Source organism: Lissotriton helveticus, chromosome 6, assembly GCF_964261635.1.
Source record: "Lissotriton helveticus chromosome 6, aLisHel1.1, whole genome shotgun sequence".
NCBI classification, from domain to species: Eukaryota; Metazoa; Chordata; class Amphibia; order Caudata; family Salamandridae; genus Lissotriton; species Lissotriton helveticus.
Genome location: NC_136067.1, coordinates 787394844 through 787418757, shown reverse-complemented (window position 1 = coordinate 787418757; position 23914 = coordinate 787394844). Strand labels below are relative to the sequence as shown.

At 42.4% G+C, this 23914-nt stretch overlaps 1 protein-coding gene across 4 annotated transcripts in view; it reads right to left on the bottom strand.

Moving 5' to 3' along the window:
- The window catches only part of HACE1 (HECT domain and ankyrin repeat containing E3 ubiquitin protein ligase 1), a 302230-nt gene that overhangs the window by 265233 nt on the left and 13083 nt on the right, over positions 1-23914 (bottom strand). For all 4 annotated transcript variants that reach the window (XM_078648310.1, XM_078648311.1, XM_078648312.1 and 1 more), the window contains exons 2-5: positions 15428-15482; positions 5133-5222; positions 2675-2779; positions 1645-1720 (exon numbers count right to left, since the gene is read on the bottom strand). In XM_078648310.1, coding sequence (XP_078504436.1) covers positions 1645-1720; positions 2675-2779; positions 5133-5222; positions 15428-15482 — 326 coding nt within the window. The remainder of the gene's footprint in view (positions 1-1644; positions 1721-2674; positions 2780-5132; positions 5223-15427; positions 15483-23914) is intronic.

Genomic DNA, 23914 nt, shown 5'->3' with positions numbered 1-23914 from the left:
CTGTCCCCCCACCCTCCCCAGTTGTGGATTCTTGCTATAGTGAAGAGTGGATTGGAGAGACTGAGCAGCCATCTAACTAACTGATTCATAGTCAAAGCAGAGTCCTAAATGTGTTGAACGTGCTGACTTGCTCCCAGACAGTGAGTGGCATATCTATTGTGTGCATATCAGCACGTGTGTGATCGTGAAAGCACAGGTTCCATTGAAAGCACGAGCTATATCCCCTTGACCTGACCAAGGAGCTGGATTAGGAGGTCTGACCTGTATACAGAGCATGTAGTCACTGCGAAGAATCTGTAGCATAGAGCTCTAAACTCACTGAAACAAGTTCTGAAGATTTCTTTATCAGGCTTGTGTCCACTGCAAGCACTGATGTCAGCAAACCAAGAATGGGACAAAAATATCTCCCCAGCCTCAGTGTCTTGTGCTAACAATCTTCCCCGGCCTCAGTGTCTTGTGCTAACAATCTCGGCGTGCCGAGGACCTACGAAGAATTTTCACCTCCGTTTCCTTAATGGCTCAGTAAATAGTTAGGAAATTTGTTATCCAAATTTTTTTCTTTTTAATGGTTGCTTTTAGACAAAGTATATATCCCTTTTGTATAATACAGGATAAAGTACTATGAAAACCACAATGTTTAATGTGCTATTCTCATAAAACCTTGGTTTGAAAATTTAGATTTTTAACTTTTAATTTTGATACTATTTGGATTGTTGTTCTCAAACCTGCACATCTTAAAAGAGTAAGTCTATGACCCTGAACTGTGCTACTTAATGATGAGTCAGAGGTTTCTCTTTTGGGAAATGTATTTTTCTTGTCTGAAGATCATCTAAAAAGGTTGGAATAAAAGCTGTCACAGCACAAAGCAATGTCTATGAACACGTTTTGTCTGTCTACCTATTGGTTTCTTCACAAAGATACTCTGCAAAAAAATTCCATTTCACTCAGTCATCCACACAAGACATTGAACACTGGTATTTTCAATGAATGAGTCTGAGTTAAGGAGAGCTAAGGAAAGAAGGGTTCATAATAAAACCTAGATCCTGTGTACATTTCAATTTTCATTTTAGGTGTTTTATTGATACAACAGTGCCTCCCTGAGTTATGAGAAAAGAGAACAAATGTTAAACAATATGCATTACGATTATCTTGACTTTTCACTCCTCACGCATGAGTAGCACTAATATTTTACCACTCATGTCATATCCAAGCAGTCTTGCTTAGCCAGTTTTTCATTTCTGAATATATGTTCTGCACTAGAAAATTTTCTGAGACACTAATATGAGGTGGAATTTGAAAGTTAGGCTTTACACAAGAAGTTATTGGGGAGCAAATACACAGTTTATCAAATCCAGGTAATACAAGCAACAGACCACAGGTGCGAGGAAAAAACTGAGCTGTTTAAACAAGACAAAAACTATTATTGGAGCATGGAAATAGAAACTATGTTTATAATGATGCCCTGATGTGTGCTACCTGTACTTTATGTCCTGAAGAAAGTGTCACAAACAGTAAAGAAAAATTGGAAATAAAACATTGTTTAAACAAAAAGAATAAGTTGATTGTGTATATGATCTTATCTTTAAATTTGGATTTACACTATAATAATTGTAACAAAAAAGGGAATCTTTTGAAAATACTTACAGCTGTGAGTCCCTCATTATTGCAAATGTTTACATCTGCGTTGTACTCCAGCAATTTGCTCATGCATTTTTTCTGCCTATAAAAGGGATTAACATATAGATCAAAGGCATCTTAGAATGCTGCAAATAGCTTGTGGTACAAAACAATTTGTCTCAATGAAAATGCCTTAACTGGCAAGATTGCTCATCACCAACGGGTTATCATCACATATAAGATATTGTAATGCAACAAAGATTAATAGCACATGCTCATACCAGTTTCTTCATACATGTAGCACACCTCAGCAGTGCCAAACAGGTTTAAAATTTTTAGTTAGTGGAATATTTAAGACCATGTATGAGAACATATTTTATAGGTTTAAGGCCTCATTACGAGTCACATTTTAATACAACTAATATCTCAATTCCCTCCCCCGACCTGGGACTATCTACAATTGAAGTGGATGGGTGGATGGGGGGGAAGGAGGGAGGGGGAAATACCATGGGAATATAGCGGGATTCACTCAGAAATAAGGAATTGCCAGGGGATTTTGGGGAATATCACACCACATTCGCATTAGAATACACTGGATCAACCAATGGCAAGATTCCCATAAGGGAGATAACAGCAGCTACCAGCCCAATTGTTATTAAATAAGAACTCAGAATGAGGCCCTAAGGATTGACGAGAGTTACAATTGCTAAACCCAGAACTATGTGAAAGAACAGTTCAGTCCTATAACTGTATTAGGAAAAGTAGTATCTAACGAACATTTTTAAATACAAAACTCAATAAAGATATCCCTCTCTTCTAATCTCTTCACTTGCTGTGGGAGTGATGAAAAAAGCTCAAATAGAAAGAGCCCAAGAGAAACCAGTATCTGCGACCACGGCATGCATTATAAGCCCTTTTAGATTATAACAATGAGATGCAACTGATAATCATTCCAATTGACAGAGGAAAAGAAATTCTCCAACTAGGTAAAGCATGAAATTAGCAACAATGGCAATTGAACTTCACATTGGTTGAATTAATAAATCATATTTCTTACCCATTTCTAGCTGCCAAGTGAAGAGGCGTGCATCCAGAGATATCTTGATAATTTGGATTTGCCCCCCTCTTTAACAGTAAAATCAAACATTCTACAGACCCACAGCTGAAAACACAAAAGAAGAGAATATAAGCATCACAGCTTGCAAGACAAAACAGAGAAGCAGGTCTGTTTTAATAAGACCCTTGGAAACAAAATGTCAGAATAATGTGAAAATAAAGACGGACTCTAAAAATGTCTCTGTTAATGAAAGATACCAGTGCCCTCACAATTATGAAAAATCAAACATTTTTAAAGGACTATCCATGTGATATGATTGAATCTTTGAAAGAGAGAAAGCTTGATGTAAAATTTCAATGCTTTGACAAATATAACTATGTGGAACAACCATCACCTGTAGAAAGATGTAGAAAAGGATTATAACGATTAGGATGCTATGTTAGGCTTTAGCCAGGTATGGACTATATGCTCAATCATTCAAGTCACAATAAGACTGTCTATCAGTAAACAAATGTTTACCTCCACCTCAAATCTGAGATATTGTTTCAAGAGCCACGTTTACCAACATCCACCAATACTGCACCAGGACTCTGGCTCATAATCACGTACTCGTAGCACGAGGCCATGGTTCGGGTGCGGGGCAGGCGGATGCAAGATAAACACCGGTCACGAGGTACAAGCAGCAACCGCCAATGATGAGTACTGTTAGTGACGGAGCCAGATTGTACTGCTGGCATAAGAAGCCCAAAACAAGCCCTGCCTACACATCAGTCACAAGGACAACAGCTAACGCCGACTCTAGCCACTTTTGGCAGAGTACTATGCCACAAAACCCTAATGTCTAAAACAATGAGTTGCGTGCATCAGTAACATGAATCAGAATGCTGGGTAAATGTAGCCAGAGTGCGCGCAATGAGTGCAGCTGAGCCAGCCCCCTAGCAGTGAGAAGCATGGACCGATCTTCCAGCTTTGCTCGGTCAGACAGTGCCATTTACTATACTGCAGCACTTCAGCTTGACAGATGAGGAGGCGCTATAATGTGTCATCATTATTTTTAATGCGGACACTTGCCTTCAAATGCATTAGGCTAACATGTGATGCGTGGCACTTGGCATGGCTGGTTCTGTGTTCAGTGCACAGCCAAACCTCCTACAGAATTGGTTGGGCTACACCTTAGCAAGCCAAGCTTGCAACAGGCTAGCTGCACACCCATCATGATCTGATGTCACAAATCAATACACCATAGTCCTTGGCGGCAGACTGGGGAGAACAAGCCACTGGCCATCTGTGACCAGTGCCAGGAAACGGCACTTAATCCATATCCAAATGGCTGCCAATTAAAGTGGGTGAGTGGAATAATCTTCCGTTGATAAAATTAAGTATGTATTAGGAATATAAATAATATGTAGCGGTGTTGATAATCTATGAAAGCGATACAAAAGGAGATGATGGACGGCATGGCTTGGCAGTTCGGGCTGGACTGTTCCCATGAGGCACAGGGTCAGACTGATTTGCATATGGCCGTGGCTGAACTGGGGTGGCAGAGTGGGCTAAAGTACGGTGATGGATTAAACCCAGATCTGTTGACTGGGTGTGAGTATTTGGTTGGTTCAGATGCTCCATCCATCACCACCCCCTTTTGTACCGCTTGGTTCGCCATAAGTTGGCATGGTATGCTCAGACGTGAGTCCCTTGCTCACTTTGCCACTGGATTCAAGCAAGCCTGGCTGAAGACGGCTGTAATGCCAGAAACCGGTCCTAGGAAGCTTGTTTCCGGTCCAGGGAAGGCATGGCTTGGAAGTTCGGTCTGGACTGTTCCCATGAGGCACAGGGTCAGACTGATTGGCATATGGCCATGTCTGAACTGGGGTGGCAGAGTGGGCTAAAGAACGGTGATGGATTAAACCCAGATCTGTTGACTGGGTGTGAGTATTTGATTGGTTCAGATGCTCCGTCCATCACCACCCCCTTTTGTACCGATAATCTATGAAAAGCATGGTTGCTGCAGCTAGTTCAATATTGTAAAGCGCTGCGAAGCTGGAAGTCAACAAATACACTGAAAGTATGCTAAAACACTGCCTACAATACACTCTGGATACTTTGCAAGGGTCAAAAAGGAACTAAAAAATAACACAATTGAAAACCACAATCAGGAATTATGTACAGTAGTGTAGAGGATGTCCACCGTTTTGAGTCTGGTTTCTTTCTAAGGAATAGGATTCCCAGATTCGGATCACCAGTGCTTATTACCACCCCGAGACGACAATGCATTTTCTTGGGATTTTAGTTCTCGGAAAGATCTAGAAGCTACCAATTCATACCATTTATTCAGTCAAACAGAGAGGTCTGCAAAGAACGGATTGAAAGTAATTTTGCTCACTGTGCATAAATGTGTGAAAAAGACTTACAAAATATAAATCCTCAGTGCCAGGTAAGAAGACAAAAACTTGAAACTTACTTGGCTGCAATATGCAGCAAGCTCCTCTTTACACGACCAAAGGCGTAATTCACGTCAAATTTTGAATTTGCAAGTAATTCTGACACAGATCTGAATGGGGAAAAGCAATGTATTGAACATTTTACAAATTAGTGCTAAATAACATGAATCATTTAAATTCTCGGATTGCATTAGTATTCCGTACACCACCGAGCCTATTCTCAGGGCCAGATGTAGGTGGCCAATTACCGGTTGGTAACGGCCGAATTCGGCCGTTACCTACCGGTAATTGGATTTTGAGATGTAGGGCATGCATTTACAGAATCGGTATTTTACCGATTCTGTATTTACCGATTCGGTAAAATTACCGAATCGGTAAATACAGACTCGGTAAAATACCGATTCTGTAAATGCAGATGTAGCTGGCACATGTCAGAGTGCCACAGGGCTTTAAGAATCGGTATTTTACCACCCAATCCAATTGGGTGGTAAAATACCGAATCCAGGTGTGCATGCACATGTGTGCATGCACACCTGTGCCATGTGGCACCCAGACATGCCCTTAGGGCATGTCTGGGTGCCACATGGCACACATGCCTATTTTTGGGGTGCCAGAGGGTGTCAAAGTGACATCCCCTGCACCCTTGCTAAAATCGGTATTTACCGATTCTGTAATTACAGAATCGGTATTGCCCATTGATTCCTATGGGCTGCAAGGCCACAGGAATCAATGGGCAATACCGAATCGGTATTTACAGAATCCGTAAATACCGAATCTTAACGATTCGGTATTTACCGAATCTGAAATACCTACATCTCCCCCCCCTCTATTTTACCACCTCTTAAATACCGATTCGGTATGAATCGGTATTTAAGAGGTGGTAAATTAAAATTACCTACATCTGGCCCTTAGTGTTTTAGCTGCTTGACAGCCATATTAGCATTTGATGTTGTGCTGTCCTGTGATTTTTAGCTATATGTGTGTGAGCATAACTACTATTACATACAAGCAATCAGTAGGAAACATGATGGTGAAACAGTCACTAAATTGTTGGTACGACTTTTAGTTATCTGTGTCCTGAAGGGCCAAACTGGAGACACAGAAGGACTATCAATTACGTGAATGCTAAGCATGCAGGAAATCGCAGATCATTTAAAATATCTATTAATCTAAATGCTAGGGTGATTGAAATTAAAACCGTGAAAGAGGTTATGAAGTATTTTGATAAACTAAAACAAAAGACATATTTAACACTCTTACAACAGCCCCACAACAACTCGGTTGATTTAAGGCAGGAACCAAAATCAAGTAAAAATAACTTTTTTTAAATTTCAAACTAAAACAGTGCACTAGTCAAAGCAAAAATTATATAACAAACACACACAAATTTGGGCAGCAATCAAGAACTTTAATCACTGCACGATCATCAATCCTTCTGCACATAAAATACATTTCTAGCTTAACTGGAGTCCAGAAAAAGAAAGAGCAATAGAGCACTCCCCATTCCAAGGTGCTGAAACAATGTTATATGCTACTGCAACATGTGGCAGGTTTTACCCACCACAAACTGCGAGAATAACCACCATCTGTGCCCACATAGTAATCTATTCTTGGGCATATATGCGAGATTGTGCCAAAATGGGATTAGAGGCCACATCGTGATTGGTACTTCAAGTGTCATCACAACGTACATAGAGGAAAAGGAGCGTAATGTGGATTTGTGAGGTAGTGTCTTAGGAAGCATGAGCACCATGTGTCTCATGATTTCAGCTCTGCTAATGCGGTCTTCCAGTGTTTAGAGGCTAGGCACCGTTGGTGACCATGGGGGTTTTGCCAACACCCCTAGACAATAGCAGCAGCCTTTGAAGCTTTCTGGGAGACTAAAGGAGTAGGGCTGGACTGTTCCCATGAGGCACAGGGTCAGACTGATTTGCATATAGCCATGTCTGAACTGGGGTGGCAGAGTGGGCTAAAGAACGTGAGTCCCTTACTCACTTTGCCACTAGATTCAAGCAAGCCGGGCTGAAGGCGGCTGGAATGCCAGAAACCGGTCCTCGGAGGCTTGTTTCCGGTCCAGGGAAGACATGGCTTGGCAGTTCGGGCTGGACTGTTCCCATGAGGCACAAGGTCAGACTGATTTGCATATAGCCATGTCTGAACTGGGGTGGCAGAGTGGGCTAAAGAACGGTGATGGATTAAACCCAGATCTTTTGACTGGGTGTGAGTGTTTGATTGATTCAGATGCTCCGTCCATCACCACCCCCTTTTGTACCGCTTTTGGCTGCCATAAGTGTGGCAGGGTATGCTCAGACGTGAGTCCCTTGCTCACTTTGCCACTGGATTCAAGCAAGCCGGGCTGAAGACGGCTGGAATGCCAGAAACCGGTCTTCGGAAGCTTGTTTCCGGTCCAGAGAAGACATGGCTTGGCAGTTCGGGCTGGACTGTTCCCATGAGGCACAGGGTCAGACTGATTTGCATATAGCCATGTCTGAACTGGGGTGGCAGAGTGGGCTAAAGAACGGTGATGGATTAAACCCAGATCATTTGACTGGGTGTGAGTGTTTGATTGATTCAGATGCTCCGTCCATCACCACCCCCTTTTGTACCGCGTTTGGCCGCCATAAGTGTAGCAGGGTATGCTCAGACGTGAGTCCCTTGCTCACTTTGCCACTGGATTCAAGCAAGCCGGGCTGAAGACGGCTGGAATGCCAGAAACCGGTCCTCGGAAGCTTGTTTCCGGTCCAGGGAAGACATGGCTTGGCAGTTCGGGCTGGACTGTTCCCATGAGGCACAGGGTCAGACTGATTTGCATATAGCCATGTCTGAACTGGGGTGGCAGAGTGGGCTAAAGAACGGTGATGGATTAAACCCAGATCTTTTGACTGGGTGTGAGTGTTTGATTGATTCAGATGCTCCGTCCATCACCACCCCCTTTTGTACCGCTTTTGGCCGCCATACGTGTGGCAGGGTATGCTCAGACGTGAGTCCCTTGCTCACTTTGCCACTAGATTCAAGCAAGCCGGGCTGAAGACGGCTGGAATGCCAGAAACCGGTCCTCGGAAGCTTGTTTCCGGTCCAGGGAAGACATGGCTTGGCAGTTCAGGCTGGACTGTTCCCATGAGGCACAGGGTCAGACTGATTTGCATATAGCCATGTCTGAACTGGGGTGGCAGAGTGGGCTAAAGAACGGTGATGGATTAAATCCAGATCTTTTGACTGGGTGTGAGTGTTTGATTGATTCCGATGCTCCGTCCATCACCACCCCCTTTTGTACCGCGTTTGGCCGCCATAAGTGTAGCAGGGTATGCTCAGACGCGAGTCCCTTGCTCACTTTGCCACTGGATTCAAGCAAGCCGGGCTGAAGACGGCTGGAATGCCAGAAACCGGTCCTCGGAAGCTTGTTTCCAGTCCAGGGAAGACATGGCTTGTCAGTTCGGACGGGACTGTTCCCATGAGGCACAGGGTCAGACTGATTTGCATATAGCCATGTCTGAACTGGGGTGGCAGAGTGGGCTAAAGAACGGTGATGGATTAAACCCAGATCTTTTGCCTGGGTGTGAGTGTTTGATTGATTCAGATGCTCCGTCCATCACCACCCCCTTTTGTACCGCTTTTGGCCGCCATACGTGTGGCAGGGTATGCTCAGACGTGAGTCCCTTGCTCACTTTGCCACTGGATTCAAGCAAGCCGGGCTGAAGACGACTGGAATGCCAGAAACCGGTCCTCCGAAGCTTGTTTCCGGTCCAGGGAAGACATGGCTTGGCAGTTCGGGCTGGACTGTTCCCATGAGGCACAGGGTCAGACTGATTTGCATATAGCCATGTCTGAACTGGGGTGGCAGAGTGGGCTAAAGAACGGTGATGGATTAAACCCAGGTCTTTTGACTGGGTGTGAGTGTTTGATTGATTCAGATGCTCCGTCCATCACCACCCCCTTGTGTACCACTAGTTACCAGAAGATCAGCTTTCCAGCAGCTTTGCATTACCCACAATGCACTACATGGTTATGGCCAGGTATTCATCAGGAAGTAAATCACTGAATACACCCAAACTGGAACCTTTGCTTTATTTAGACGGGCATTTCCCCTCACAATACAAGCACAGAAGAAAAAAATCAGTGGTAGTACGTCTTTCTCGGTACAAGAAGCCCAACTGCGGAACTCGTTCTCAGCAAAGATATGGTCTACTGAGAACCATATGCCCTTCAGATCACTGGTTAGGAGCTGGCTCTTTTCTATATGATCACAAGGCTCGCCAACAACTTACAGCAGTAGCAAAAGCAAGATATAGAAAACATGATTGTGCAGGTTAGGTGCCAGACCACGGTCTGGCCACGTAGCCCAGAAGAGGGAACCCTAGCCATGGAAGATACAGTCAATCTCAGAGGAACACACCAATCGGAACCCCTGGAAACTTACTCAGACTTAGGATCATGGGAAGAACACAAACAGTCTGTCCACGGAATCATGATCTGCCTTCCTGTTATAGCAGCTGAGCTGAGTTAGCATTACTCTTTCCACTGCTCTGTGAGAATATTCCTTTCCCTTGCTTTTTTTGCTTTACAATTATGTGGGTACTTTAGAGAAACGATACATATAATAAAAATTGAAGGGGCTTTTGATGGGGATGCAGACCACAAAGTCTTGCCATTGGGCCAAGCTGTAACATTTAGAGTGGATAAGAAAAATATATATACATTGAATTATAAATATAGCTTTAAGGCAAACTCTTTTGACACAAAGAACATCTAGGGCAAAGTTACATCCTGTAAAGTGTACAATGTGTCATGCATTTAAATGACATACCACAAAACTTGTTTTACAATGAGAAGAAAAACCGGAACGCCCAGGTATAAAACCTTTCATGAACACTTAAGAAGGTAGCGCATACACATAACACGTTTCAAAATATAGCATGCGGAGGAAAACCTGCCATTTACAGAAAAAACGAACAAAAAATTGTGAGTCCCGGATTACAGCCAATGGTCATCCACAGAACGAATCTCAAACTATAAGTTTATTTGTGCTTCTGTAACGTGTATGTTTATTTTTGCTGTGGTAACCAAGAAGGCGTTATCTTATACACAATAAACATAAAGGATTATTAATTCAGATTAGGACATTTTCCAGAATATTGTTGAAAATGATACAAGGAATATAGACTGAAGAAAATCACATCTTTATTTCAATTATCAACGCATGCTTGGCAACATTAACATGCCAATAAGTACTCTAGTGGGATAAATATAAAAACAAATGTATCCTTTGCTATATTTTACAAAAAGTGGAAGATAGTGTCTCACCCAAAAACGAGACAAGAAGCTTCAAAGAGCATCAACTCAACACAAACAACAGCGTAATAATGTTAAGGAAGGTCCCAAGAAAAAAGGGATAAGTGGTACAAAACGACACAAGAATATTCAAGGAACCAAGCAAACGACCTTTGAATGTGAACAATAACCACAGGACTGCAGCTAGCCGATGGCAATGACCTACATACCCAACCGTTCAAAAATGCACAGATACTGAAAATCGAAATGAGGAAGCTTCTGTTTTGCAGCTCTCCAGACAATTTAAGATGGAGCCGCTGGAAAGATACCGCAATGCTACACTCAACGCTATGTATGGATTGAAAACTCCAGCACGGCCCGTTGTGAAAATACACTGGCCCAGAGCAGGCAAGGTAGAATTATAGGTAGTCAACAGTGAATACAGGAGATGTTTTTTACAGAGGGGTTCTGAGTGACATCAGACGGAAGCTCGAGTTGCCTATAATGTGACTCCCGACTCCAGGCGAACAAAATTCCTACTATTTACTGCCACAGATGTATAATTTTCTGTTACAGCAGGTCCCCCAAGTCATCATACCTGCTTTTAACAGCTAGATGGGAGACAGGAGTCAAGGGGGAGCCAAACACAATACAGACTCTCCAGACTCACCCTCCTGCCCGGTGTTTCACCTGGTATCCTGCCATGTATCCCCACCACTCTGGCCAAATATTTACAACAAAGCGTACCTGGAGTCCTTCCACCCACCCTCAGCACCCCCTGCATTAACCCTCACATCTCCCACACAATGTTTTTTACAAAACAGGTGTCCTCCCGCTCACCTAAACCTAAAAGAAGGATTGGCAAATCCAATAGGTTTCGCCTGTGCCACCGCTGAGCAGTCCTATTGGCTTTACCAATGTTTTGTTCCCATATTACCGCCAAGTGCGCAAGCTTATGCAAAAGAAAAAGCATTCCAACATGACCACTGCACATCTGAGGTGTTTCGGAGAACTAAGGGATTTCATATCACTAAACTGAGTGCAAAAAAAATACTCAAACATGTAACATATACATATATTTACAGTTGCTGGTTTACTGGTCCCTATTCATATACTTTAAAAAATAGTAAGAACACCAAGACAAGATGAAGCAACAGGGAGTAACAGTTATGGATCCTTGTTGATAGTTACAGGCTAGCTGTAGTGCTAAATGTACCATCAATGCCAATACGAGTAGTATTGGTGGTTACTATAGCAGTGGAAATAGCATTAGAAGACTAATGCAGGAGTAAGTGAGGTTAGGTTTAGAAGGATAGTAATGTGTTAATGTGGAGTCATGGAAATATACGGAACACCCATAAAACAGGATATTAGCAGATATTCGCAAATATTTGCCAACAGTCTTAGCACCAAGTACTCGCATGGAAGTTAAGTCCTACAAACTATAGGTGCATGTGTGGTCCTAGAACTAATTTGTCACCGAACACCACCAGATTTCATTGGGGTACGCGGTGCCCCTACATCTAAACAGGTGCATTTTATCGGCTTTCAAGCAACCTGCTTGTTGTAGACGGAGGGAACTCTTGGAAATCTATGAATTTCAGTGATTTCAAAGACTTGCATTTGTCTCCTAAGATTGGAAAGGAAAGCAGAACAGCAAGCAGGGGGAAATCCGAGCACGAGTAGGAGCAAACTTTCCCCATATGAGATTTCTGGATATTTCCTGAATTATACCCAGTAACCTCCTCAGAGCGCTTTACAATTTGAGGCAAAGCGGGAAGAGAATCGTCTCATGAGTCATTTTCACATTACTTTACTTTGATAACTTTATTTCGGTCGCAACGGACCATAAAAGTACAAGATAAAATACATACACGCTATATTACAGAAAAGAAATAACATAAAAACAGATCAAGGACAAACACAATCATATATGTACACCTACATTACACAGATAAAACCATCACGTGTTAAAATGGAATTAAACCATGTTGAATAGTTATCAGAAGTATACTTTGGATTTCATAAAAATACATAAGTTCGAAATGTAATTCATTAAAAAATGTCTGCGTTTTAGCCACATCCTATTTAAAAAGCGGGAGACGGCAAAGACGATAGGTGGGTGCGTATCATATTTTAATACTCTAAAGGCCTTATAACATTCTCTGAAGCCAAGGTTCCTACAGATAGGTTTCACCCAGCGTTTTCGTGCAGCCTGGTACTGGGGACAAAAGAAGAGAACGTGGATCTCATTTTCAAGATGGTATTTGCACGCTGGGCACTCAGTATTTTTATTTAAGTCCCATTTACTGGTAAATGACATGAGCGGCAGACTACCCATCCTAAATTGCATATACAACTTCCTTGACGATGCTGGATAGATCAGGTCAAGGAAGTCCTCCTTTTGATAATACTCTTTTATTATGAGGAACTAGACTGTCAGTCTACCAGCTGTAGAGCTCGCGTGAAGAGACAGTAGATTGTGGGACCTGTAGCATTGTACCAGATCGGCCCTAGATAATATCGTGCACGATACTTCCGGTGCTCCCCAAAGCTCAGGTAAACCGATCCTACTACAGAGCTCCTTGATGTGAATTAACCACGGGATTTTCTTATTTCTAATTTCCTCCCCCACATCCCTGAACTCATTTCGGTAGGGAGCCAGTTTGGGTACTGACCATAGTCTTCTCCAGTAAGTAAGTGGCCTTAAGGCCACTTGCTCCTCAATGGGGAATAGCCCTAGGTCCATCCAAAGAGGTACTAGCGGGGTGCTAACTGGCAATCCCAACAAGTTCCTCATAAATGAGTGCTCTACCCTTGAAAGACTCCAGGAACTATGGTGCCCCCACAGCTCCGCCCCATACATGGAAGACGCTCTAGCCTGTACTTTATAAATTTCTATGACAGGAGCAGCAGGCTTATACACAGATACTCTGTGCATTTTCGATATCCGTTTGAGTCAGCTTTAAAGCTGCCTTAGCTACTTGGGCATTCCATACCAGATGTTCTTCGAGGATAATGCCCAGATATGCAAAGGACTTTGCTCACTAATGTGCAATTTTTCACATTACATATCGTACATGTATATAGATGTATGTCTAAATTGCAAATTATAGACAAGTTTGATTTGTCTGTAATTTGCAGTCCCAAATAGCGAAATCGCTATTTTGAAAGTGCTTCTACCATTGCATTGCATTAAAGGAATCGCAAATTGCGATTCCTTAAATGCAATCACAATTTAGGAATTCACAAATAATTGTGAATTCTTAAATTGCACATAGGAAACACTTTCATGCATCTCCAAAGGCCAATTTGTGATCACAAACGGCTGATTTTTGTGAATCGCACCGTTTCGGATCGCAAAAACCTTTGATGCATGTTCCTCTAAAAGTTTGGTTTGAGAGTGTGACTTGTCCTAATAATCAATAAGTTGCTACACAATGCTAGGAAACCCAGCTTGAACTTGCTGCAACCACTCAGATTAAAATCACACGAAGAACACTTTAGACTTAAGAACTTTTGTGACGAGAGGGGGTTTGGTCATCAACACAACTAAAACTAAGTTGATGATGCTAAATCCTCACAAATTCTTTAAGGGTAACTTGGTTCTTGATAATGTCCCGCTCGAATGAGTGAGCTCCTTTGATTATCTGGAAATCAAGTTATCTGAGGGTATGGTATGGAAGAAACATCCAGAGAGGGCATCCCTGAAATGTTCCCAGCTAACTGTGGCCCTGCGACGGGAACATTGTCTCTCGTACACTAGGCCTGTAGCCCCTGCACTGAAGCTGTATAGCTGTAAGGTAGTAAGCAGTGTACTCTATGGAGCCGAACTGCGGGGCTCTATAAACGTTAATATCCTTTCGATAATAGAAAATAAGTTTCTTAGAAGTCTGTTATCACTCCGACAGAACAACCCCCTCCTTCCCTTGAAACTCGATATGGGTGTCAAGTCTATTAATGATCTGGTGAGCTTACGCCCTTTGCTTTTTTGCCACAGATTAGTTACAACTCCAGAACTGATGTCCTACGCAGCTGCTTTTATAATGAAGTTTCTGCCCTGGACAAAAGACATAAAATTGGGAAGATCAACTACATAAATACCATCCGGGCGGACAAAGGTGTGCCCAAGGAGCTAGAAGGTCACCCTCCCACATACTCTAGGGACACACTAAAATCATCACAGTTTTGGCCTTGGGTAGAACAGAAGAACTTTATGAATAAACAACATGGCTGCTTAACTGACCTGTTCTTGGATATTAAATCTAGCAGACGGCTAGAAAGCTTCCTTGATTTAATAAAAGTGCCAGAAGATAGGAAATTGTACATTCAACTTAGACACGGTTGCCTTCCTATCAATGCCTTCACTAATACCTGGAGGACAAATATATCAAAGCTCAAGGGCTGTCCTTCTTGCCCTTGCCCCAAAGAAACAATAGGCCATGTATTTTTTGCTTGCCTTGCCTACACCGGACCCAGAAGGAACTGGCTTACCCCTGTATGTATATACTTAGGGACACAGTCGTAAAGAAGCCCTACGTATTCTGAAGTCAGACGCGAGACCATTCTGTGCTTGTGCAACAGCAAAATTCCTGTGTAAATCATGGTCCATTAGAAGGAGGGCCCTATCAACTTGAAGGAAGTAAATGAATTGAAACCCAAATGATCTGAACAGATGGGCGTGTATTTCGCACTAGCACTTTGGATTGTAAATATTTGGATTGCTCGCTATCTTAATTTTGATGTTAGGACACATCTTTTAAATATTAAAATATGCTTATATTTGCACTATGTACATATTCTATCTTTGTGATAAGCTTTTTATCCTAATTTTTATCTTTTTTTAAATTAACAAAAGCCCGTGTAGGAAGTATTTTAATCTACAGTGCCTTCTATTCTGATTATTGCCATGCAAAGATCTATGTCCTTCTTTCTTTTATGGTACTGTAAAACCGAGATAAAGACTTTTGACTGACATTAGACATATCAGAACCCAGTTATTGTCTAGATTAAGAAGGTTTCAAAGTGCACTTTGTATTATACTCACCTGTGCTGATCAGCCATAACCATCGGCATTAACGTGTAGGAAGCAGTTTCATTATCTAAAAGGAAATCATAGACACAATTAAACATTCATCATGATGCATTTCAACAGCCACCCTGTATACTTGCACACAAGAGTACACAGGACGATTGAGGCCTATGGATTCTGTCTAAAGAGCAAAACTTGTAGAGCAGGTCTCCGAAACGGGATTAACATCAGTATATTCTGGCAGGTGGAGCATTTTCTCTGACTCACAAAGGCATTTTATTTCAAAAACACATCACAAAAGAGGCTGCTCACATTTCTAATCCCGAGTTGACGTACTTTCTTTTATCCGAGGTCACCATCACTGGGTGACACCAGAGTAGGGTGACCAGATTCTCATGACAAAAAACAGGGACAGGTCATTGACATAGAGGTAGGACTATGGTTTGCAGTTACCATCGGCATACAAGTAGGACTATCTAATTGACAGCTGTCATAGACATAGAAAAAGGACTACAACAGCTCCCTCCACAGACCGACATGAAGCATTACAGACAACAATTCAGAGGTCTTTTATTGGCCCCCTCTCCTTTACGCGGCAGCATTAGTACATTTTATTACATTTACAGTTTTAAGGAATAGCATATACTTGCCAAAAATCAATAAAACATCACAGGCTAGCAAACGCCAGATTTACTAGCTTTATCAATGCTAGTTTCTATAGATGCGCGTCAGTACCACGTAAAGTAGAACTCACTAATGTTGCTTAATAGCTCATGACAGAAAAGCATGGGAGGTAAACTGCGGAATGCTAAATTGCCGAAGGGCAGCCAATGCAAAACAGGGACATTATTGTGTTTAACAGGGACACTGTTTGAAAACAGGGACATTTGAGTCACTTGTAGACAAGTGTCGGGACACGGGGACACTTCTCCAAAAACGGGGACCGTCCTGGGAAAACTGGGACGTCTGGTCACCCTACCAGAGCCACTCGCTGCTCCGAGCACTCCTTCCTTAAAGATGAATCACGGCACTAACCATACTCGTCTTTCAGTCGTTAAAGTCTAACCTCATTCTGAACAGCGTGCCCACAAATTCAACTTTAAGTTCACAGTAAATGACAGACAATTCCCTAGCAATTCTTTCCTGCATAAGGACACCGTCTACGGAGTAAGTGTGAAGAGTATTTACCTCGATCTTCTGACATCTGTTTATATTGCCCTAAAGGCACCTTACACTGATCCTGAATCACTACAATTGTGTCATGTTATTCTCATTAATCTTCTACAATTATCTGGCAATCATGTATGTTGCCAAGGTCCAGAACCCCACCTCGAAGCTGTGCTATCCTAGCAACCTTTAGATTTTGTCCCACAATTCACTTTTTTTATTTTAGTTTTTTGGCAGCTGCACCTCTCACAATGCAGAAATGGTGCACCTCAGGGGCACGCCTTGGTGTGCCTTCAATTGGGAGACACTTCATTGGTCTTACTTTCCCACAAGCTCACGGGTAAAGCCCCCCCCCTTTACCTTCTGTACCGACTGTAGATAGTGGCACAACTTTTGTATTTTTTGTGTGTGCATAGCTGCACCCATGGGCATGGCTTATTGGCCTCCCTGTAAATTAAGTCCAGTGACTTGGGGCAGAGGAGGACACCTTCGTGTTTATTATTTTTTTAATGCCTGAAATGTGTGTGACAATGATGTGCATAACTTGATGCAATAATGATTAAGATTATCAAATGAGTCTGTGTACAATAAATGCTTTTTTAAACACTACAGCTGCAACTTTCGTTGGGGCTACCAGTAGCTGTTTTCTCAAACATTTACTTTTTATTTTGAACTCTAGCTGTAAACTAGTGGGTGGTTGCAGCCCAATACAGTGAAACCATCTACCACTTGCTATTCCTCTGATTTTTCCAAGGCTCTTTATTTCCAAGGCTATTATAAGAAGGAATACACTAAATTCCTCACCACCCAAATGTACCTGGCCTTCTTCATGTGGTCAGATGCCCGCTCTTAGGAGAAATATTAGCCCAAGCCTGACTAACTGGAATTTTAACACCATGCACGTGGACATATAAGCTGGTGTTGACATCCAGCTGTATGTACAACTTGTGGACGTGCACCTGAGGGTGCTACCAGAGTGAGTAACTGAGCATACCCTACATTATCTTTGCTGAAGTCCAAATTGATACACTGTTGGCCAGCCTGCTGCTATTACTACTAATGGTGCATGCACCGAAGGCGCTAGTACAACCGAACAGTCTAGAGGCTTGGCCACATCAACTAGAAGCACTGTCTTCCAACCCACGGAGGATAGATGAAGGCTTTCCATGAAGTATACTCCTACAAATTACAGGTAAAGCAAGTTGAAGCCCTGCCTGGAGAGCCCACCCTCTTAATTACTTTCTGATATTGCGGTAACCCAGCACCAGGGTGGTTAGCAGGCTAATAGAATCGAGAAAGGCCTGCGAGTAGACGTATGTGTTTATTATGGCCTTCCCTTCCATTTTTGTGGTTAGACAGAAATTTGCTACTCCCCTGACCATCACTGAGGTTGCATTCCTGCAAGAGGAATCACTGCAGTGGAGACCGAGGATCCTTAGCAAGATAAATGAATCTATAATCGTGCCAAGACGCCCTAGGGCAGGAGTTTGCGCTTTATAAGTCACATTTACATTTACATTACATTGCATTTAATGACCAGTATCATTAGCTCTAACATCAGGAGCTAGTCTTATCTTCCTGGGGCAGTAAACACATTCTCGAAACTCCGCGACACAGTCCTCTTGTTTTGGAGTGTACCACGTTAACTGTCAATCATCTGCCATTCGGTTTTTAAACACTACTTGTTACCAACTCATTTTTTTTTTTTTAAATCTGTTTATTAATTTTCAACAACAAACAACACGCCCAGTAGTTAAGCACATTCAGACAGGCACTACTGTCTCATTATAAACAGTGGTAAAACCACTTGACATGCAATGGTACAATCAAAATAAGAGGCCAGGAGAAGTAATGAACAGTCGTCCAATAACACTGAGCTAGCCCCAACATCTTCGCAGTTCTAAGGATGTAGCCAACTGCAGCATAAGTATACATGTGCCGTAGAGCTATATAGTATTAATTCAACTACTCTTCCCCCCGGTGCACTTGTTACCAACTCATAACAAAAAATCCAGTACAGCAAGAGGATTGAGAAACCTCCATTATTAAGTCTATTGATTATGGTTAGATAAGCCTTGTGATCATCTACTGTCTTTGGGCATTATTTAGCCCGGCCAGTGCTTGCATTTCTTCATTGTTGTGTTACTGTGTTGTGCTGTGGAGTGGAACGTCTTGTGATTGTGAAAAATATGTAGTGTGCATTGCCATGGGCCCTGGATATATTTCTATATTGTTTTACACGGTTTCATTGTGTACCATATACAATACCCAAGTTGCATACTTTCTGTGATTTACCTTACCATTGGTACCATAAATGTAAATTGGAGTTACGAATAAAAAAAACCCACTCTGGCTTGAAATTGTGATCACTATTGCAACTCTGATGACGGTGATGCACTGTACAGTACCCAGACTCACCCTACAGTTTCTCTCTTCAGGTACCCTTTGGGGGCTCATAAATGTCTACCTAGAAAGTGAAAAAGGTTAACAAGACTAATTTTCCATTGCTGAACTAGTACCCGGAGCCCTATGTACTCTGGACCCCTAGCATTCTCACTTTTTGAGTCACTGAGGGCTCTGTAACTGTGGGTACCAGAGAAAAGCCATGATGATGTAACATTTAAATGATTCTACTGTGGGTCTGTCAAGTGTGCCTAAACTGCCCAAAACCACATTTGTGGGAAATGATAATACTTAATGCTACATATTTTTAGCAATTCACGCCAATCTAGCGAGAGTGTGTTTTGAAACTATAGGTTTAGAAGTGCAACAAATGTGTCTCCCCCAAAAAGGAACTTTCAAATGTTTCTAAATAGCAACAAAGGTATGACTTCTTGAATGTTCACTACATGTGCAATGCATCTGTAATGACATTCTTATGAGAACAGCTAGTTCCCTCCTTCTGCTTACACTCAGAGCAGAGGAAAATTCTACAATGCGGTAAACTGTTGACAGATAAGCAAAATCTGAATGATGAAAAAATATGCAGACCTGACTTCTGTGAATCAGTATTTACAACTCCTGATTATAGATTCAAGGTTTTGAGCACCTGACTTGGTTGTGTGTGCAAACAGTTGAGCGCCAGACAGGATAATCAGGAAATAGTCTGCAAAAAAAGATCTTAATGGCAGAGCAAACACACACCCTACAGATATGATAACCTCCCATTTCCTTGAAATCTTTGTAAAACAGAATTCCTTTATTGCTTTGCCTTTTATTGATACAAGCCAACATGCTGCCTGATAAGAAAAATCTCAACATTACATAAGAGGCTCTTGGGAGCAAACTCAAAAGTACCTGTATATATGTAGTCATATATAAATTCTATGCAGATCATGCTTCAGTATCCACCTCTTGCACCAAGCCCTCACAATCTTTTATCCTGAATAATTTTTCTCTCTTCTGATTCACACTACTAAAACTACTTTACAAATTATTTTGTGTACAAGTTCATAATAGTGGTTTACCAAGATGTACATATAATTAATTACTTGGAAATACCAAGTCAAAAATAAATAAAATGATATAATGACTCGTGTAAGGATACAGGGTTACATTTAATAACCTTTCCTTACAACTACTGAGCTATACTTTCAGGAATGTGAAAGCTTCACATTTAAAAAAGTTGCTCTTAAGATGCTCAGGACATGCGGCAGGCCAGCTGAGTGAGATTTCTCAAAAAATTTGAACTTCAGTTATGCGATGGCATTTAGCTGAAAATTACCTCTTGGATGTCTTTTTTCTGGGCCTTGCAGTGACTTGTACCTGCCTAAGTAGTGAATTTGTACGTATGTTTTATTCATTTAAACATTCACTCTATGTTGCAATCAACCATATAAATGTATAATATCATAGTTCAAAAGATAGACAATGTAGCTGGATGGACATCAAACAACTTTGTAATTAATCCTGAAAAATAAAACAGTCCAAGCTAATGAGTTTAAAGCATTGAATCGAAAGTTCACAGATCTTACAATGAACATCACTGGCCTGGTCATCTTCATTAAAGAGCAGATGCCCAACCCCATTTCTTGATCAAAGTGGGGCTTTCTATCTTTCATACCTTTGTATGAAAGGCTCACCATCGAAGTACAAACACCAAGTACTGAACAATTTACTAAGCAATCATTTGAAATCCATGCTGGTACTCAGCCAGATCTAACCCCAAGTTCCAACCTAACATTATTTGTTGGGGTGGATGGCTTAAGGGAAAAAGCAGTCTCCAGTCCTTCGTCTCCATCATATCCAGATATTAGGGTATTTGGTTATTGTTAGACCAGACAACATTGGCGTGAGTCTCCCTTCCATTTTGCCGGATTGTCTCTTCTGTTTTGATATGGTTTTGCTGGTTATATGCTTTGGGCACTGTGCCACTGCTAATCAGTGCCACAGTGCAAGTGCTGCCTATGTTAAATTGATGTACTAATTGGTGATTACATGATTGGTTTATTTGATTCACCGGTCAGCCCCTAGTACAGTGTGCCATGTGTGCCCAGGGCTTGTAAATAAAATGCTGTTGGTGGGCTTGCAGCACTGGTTGTGCCACCCACAGAAGCAGCTTGTAAAGTGTGTCTCAGGCCTGCCATTGCAAGGCCTGTGTGCAGCCTAGTACTGTCATGTCGACTTGGCAAGTGCACCCAATTGCCAGTACCTAAACCTTCCCTTTGGTTCATATTAGACACCCCTATGGTAGGCCCAAGGGCAGGGTGCATTGTAAGTATAATGTAGGACATGCCCTGGTGTGTGTAGCATGTCCTAATAGTGAACTACAGCCATTTTCGTTTTACACTATTGAATGCTACCTGTTCTCCATAGGCTAGAATGGGCAGTTAGAATATTACATTCTTATAATCCTAACTGACTCAGGGAACATGGTAGAAATTCGAATTCAGTATGCCTGAACTCCGAATAATAAAATACATCTTTTAGCAAAGTTGGGTTTAATATTCTGTGTTTGAAAATACCACTTTTAGAAAGTAGGTCTTTTCTTGCCTAACTGTCCAGGCCTGCCTCTGCTAGGTTGTGTATTCCTTGTCTGGGTTTGTGAGTGACAGGGCTGGGGGATTCCAGGAGACAGGCTGGGGCACCCCAGTGGTGAATAGAGAGATCTGCATCTAAATGGGAGGGAGGGAGGAGTTGCACCTGGGGCCTGAATAGGGCTGGGCCGTCCCTCTTCAATGCTGGCTCCACCTCCTGCGCTTGTCTGATGTATCTGCCCTGCACTGTGAACGGAGAGAAGGAATCATGTCAACAAAGTGCTCTAGAGCTGTATCTTCCCATCCCCTGTGCTGGCTCCACCTCCTGTGGGGCGGCTGATGTCTCTGCCCTGCACAGTGAAAGGAAGAAGAGAGTCATGCAAACAAAGTGCTCAGGAACTGGTTTGGACTAGGCAGAGTCCTATCTGCCTTCAGAGAACAAAGGATTTGGGGGTATAAATATTGGGACCCTGATCCCAAGAAATTAGATCACTTCTGGAACAAGAAACCTTTTGCCAAGGAGATGAACCAAGGAAGCTGCAGGAGTTTTACTGCCCCTCTGCCAGTGTGCTGATTGCTGGGTTGGCCTGCAGTGATTGCTTCATTGCCAAGGAAAGGAGAAGGAACTTTTTAAGGACTTTCATCACTTACAGAATATTCTCCAAGGGCTTGAACTGTGCTTGCCTCCTGCTGAAGTCTCAGGGACAAAAGACTTCATCTCCAGCTCCCCTCTGAATTTCCTTGCTGAGAATTCTGACTCCAGGCATTTGCGGGTCGCTGGGAGCTGGAAGCGTGTCGCCGCCGCAGCTGAAATCGTCGCATCGCCAGAGAAGCGAGCTTTCGCCGCATCTCCCTGGAAGCATGTGTTCATCAAAGCTGCCTGTTGTTGCATCACTGGAGAAGCGTGACGCCATCGAGAGAGTCGCCATGGCATCACCGGAGAAGCGTGTCGCAGGGCCTGTCGCGGATCCAAAGTACAGAGTTGTCGCAAGGCTGCCAGGGCGTCTACGCATCGTCATCGCATTGCCGCATCAAGGGCGCCATCTTCTCGCATTGCAACCGGATCACCACATCAAGGTGCCATCTTGCGCATCGCAACGGGCCAGCAGGCCGAGTATCTACGCATCACCTCCGCACCGGTAAGGATCACGATGCATCCCCTACTCTGCGCAAGGATTGAGGCACGACGCATCCTTTCACCCGGATCACGAAACCGACGCATCTCCCCTTTTGCGAGCCTTTTGTTTACTTTGCGTTACGCATCCAGGTACTTTGTTCCATTTCTCATCAACTTGAACTAAGTAACTTTAATCATCTTTAAGTAATCTTAAGTGTAGTATTGTGGATTTTTGTCGTTTGTGGTCTTGTGTTAAGTCTATATAAGGAATACTTATTTTTATAAAACTTGTGTTGTGTCCATCTGTGGTGTTTTCACTGTATTACTGTGTATATTCACAAATGCTTAACACACTGCCTCTGAGATAAGCCTGTCTGCTCGTGCCAAGCTACCAAGAGGGTGAGCAGGGGTTATTAAGGAGTGTAATCCCCTTATCCGGACTTAGAAGAAAGGGTCCCTATTTGGACAAAGGGGAATACCATTGCCAACTAGAGTACCCCAGATCTAACAATTATCCTGAGAGCAAACCCATAGGGTGAGATGGGTAACACATAAACCTTCTAGGGACCTACTAACAAGGGTAGAGGTAGGCTGAAAAACTTAAAATTAGCTTGGCAAGTCCGAGGGTTATCAAGGTATTTGCAGTGGTGGTTATGGCCAGTCTCCATGTTAGGACTGAATGAAAATGAATGAATACTTATAATCATTAGTCGGGGTAATCTCAATTCTATTAATACACCATTGCCCACGAAAAATAATTGCCTCAAATTTTATACTTTACTTTTATCAAAACCGTTTTTTAAGCAGTTTGCAAACATCTGCAGCAAGTGTATTCACAGATCTCTGTAGTTCATTTTGAGCAGGTAAAAGATGGGAGTCCAAGTCACTCATAAATATAGTGAAGAACCTGGATGACAGGACACAGCAAAGGCATACAGCAGTCTTGATCTGAACACAATAGCATCTGTAGGTGGTTTCAGAAGTGGGTATCCCAGCTTCCTATATATAGAGATTTAAATTGTGGCCAAAGGTAAAGGGAAATCCAAAGCTAACAACCTTCTCCCAAAAAAGATTAATGTTGTTGAACATTTTGCTTAAGTTAACATATACAAACGCAGTTGCTGTGCGCCAGTAATCTGGGACATACTAACCAGGAATGCAAGAACTATTACACCGTGTATTCTTACCATCAATTTCCTAAATCTAGTTTGATTAGGAGGAAGAACTTCCTTATGAGCAATT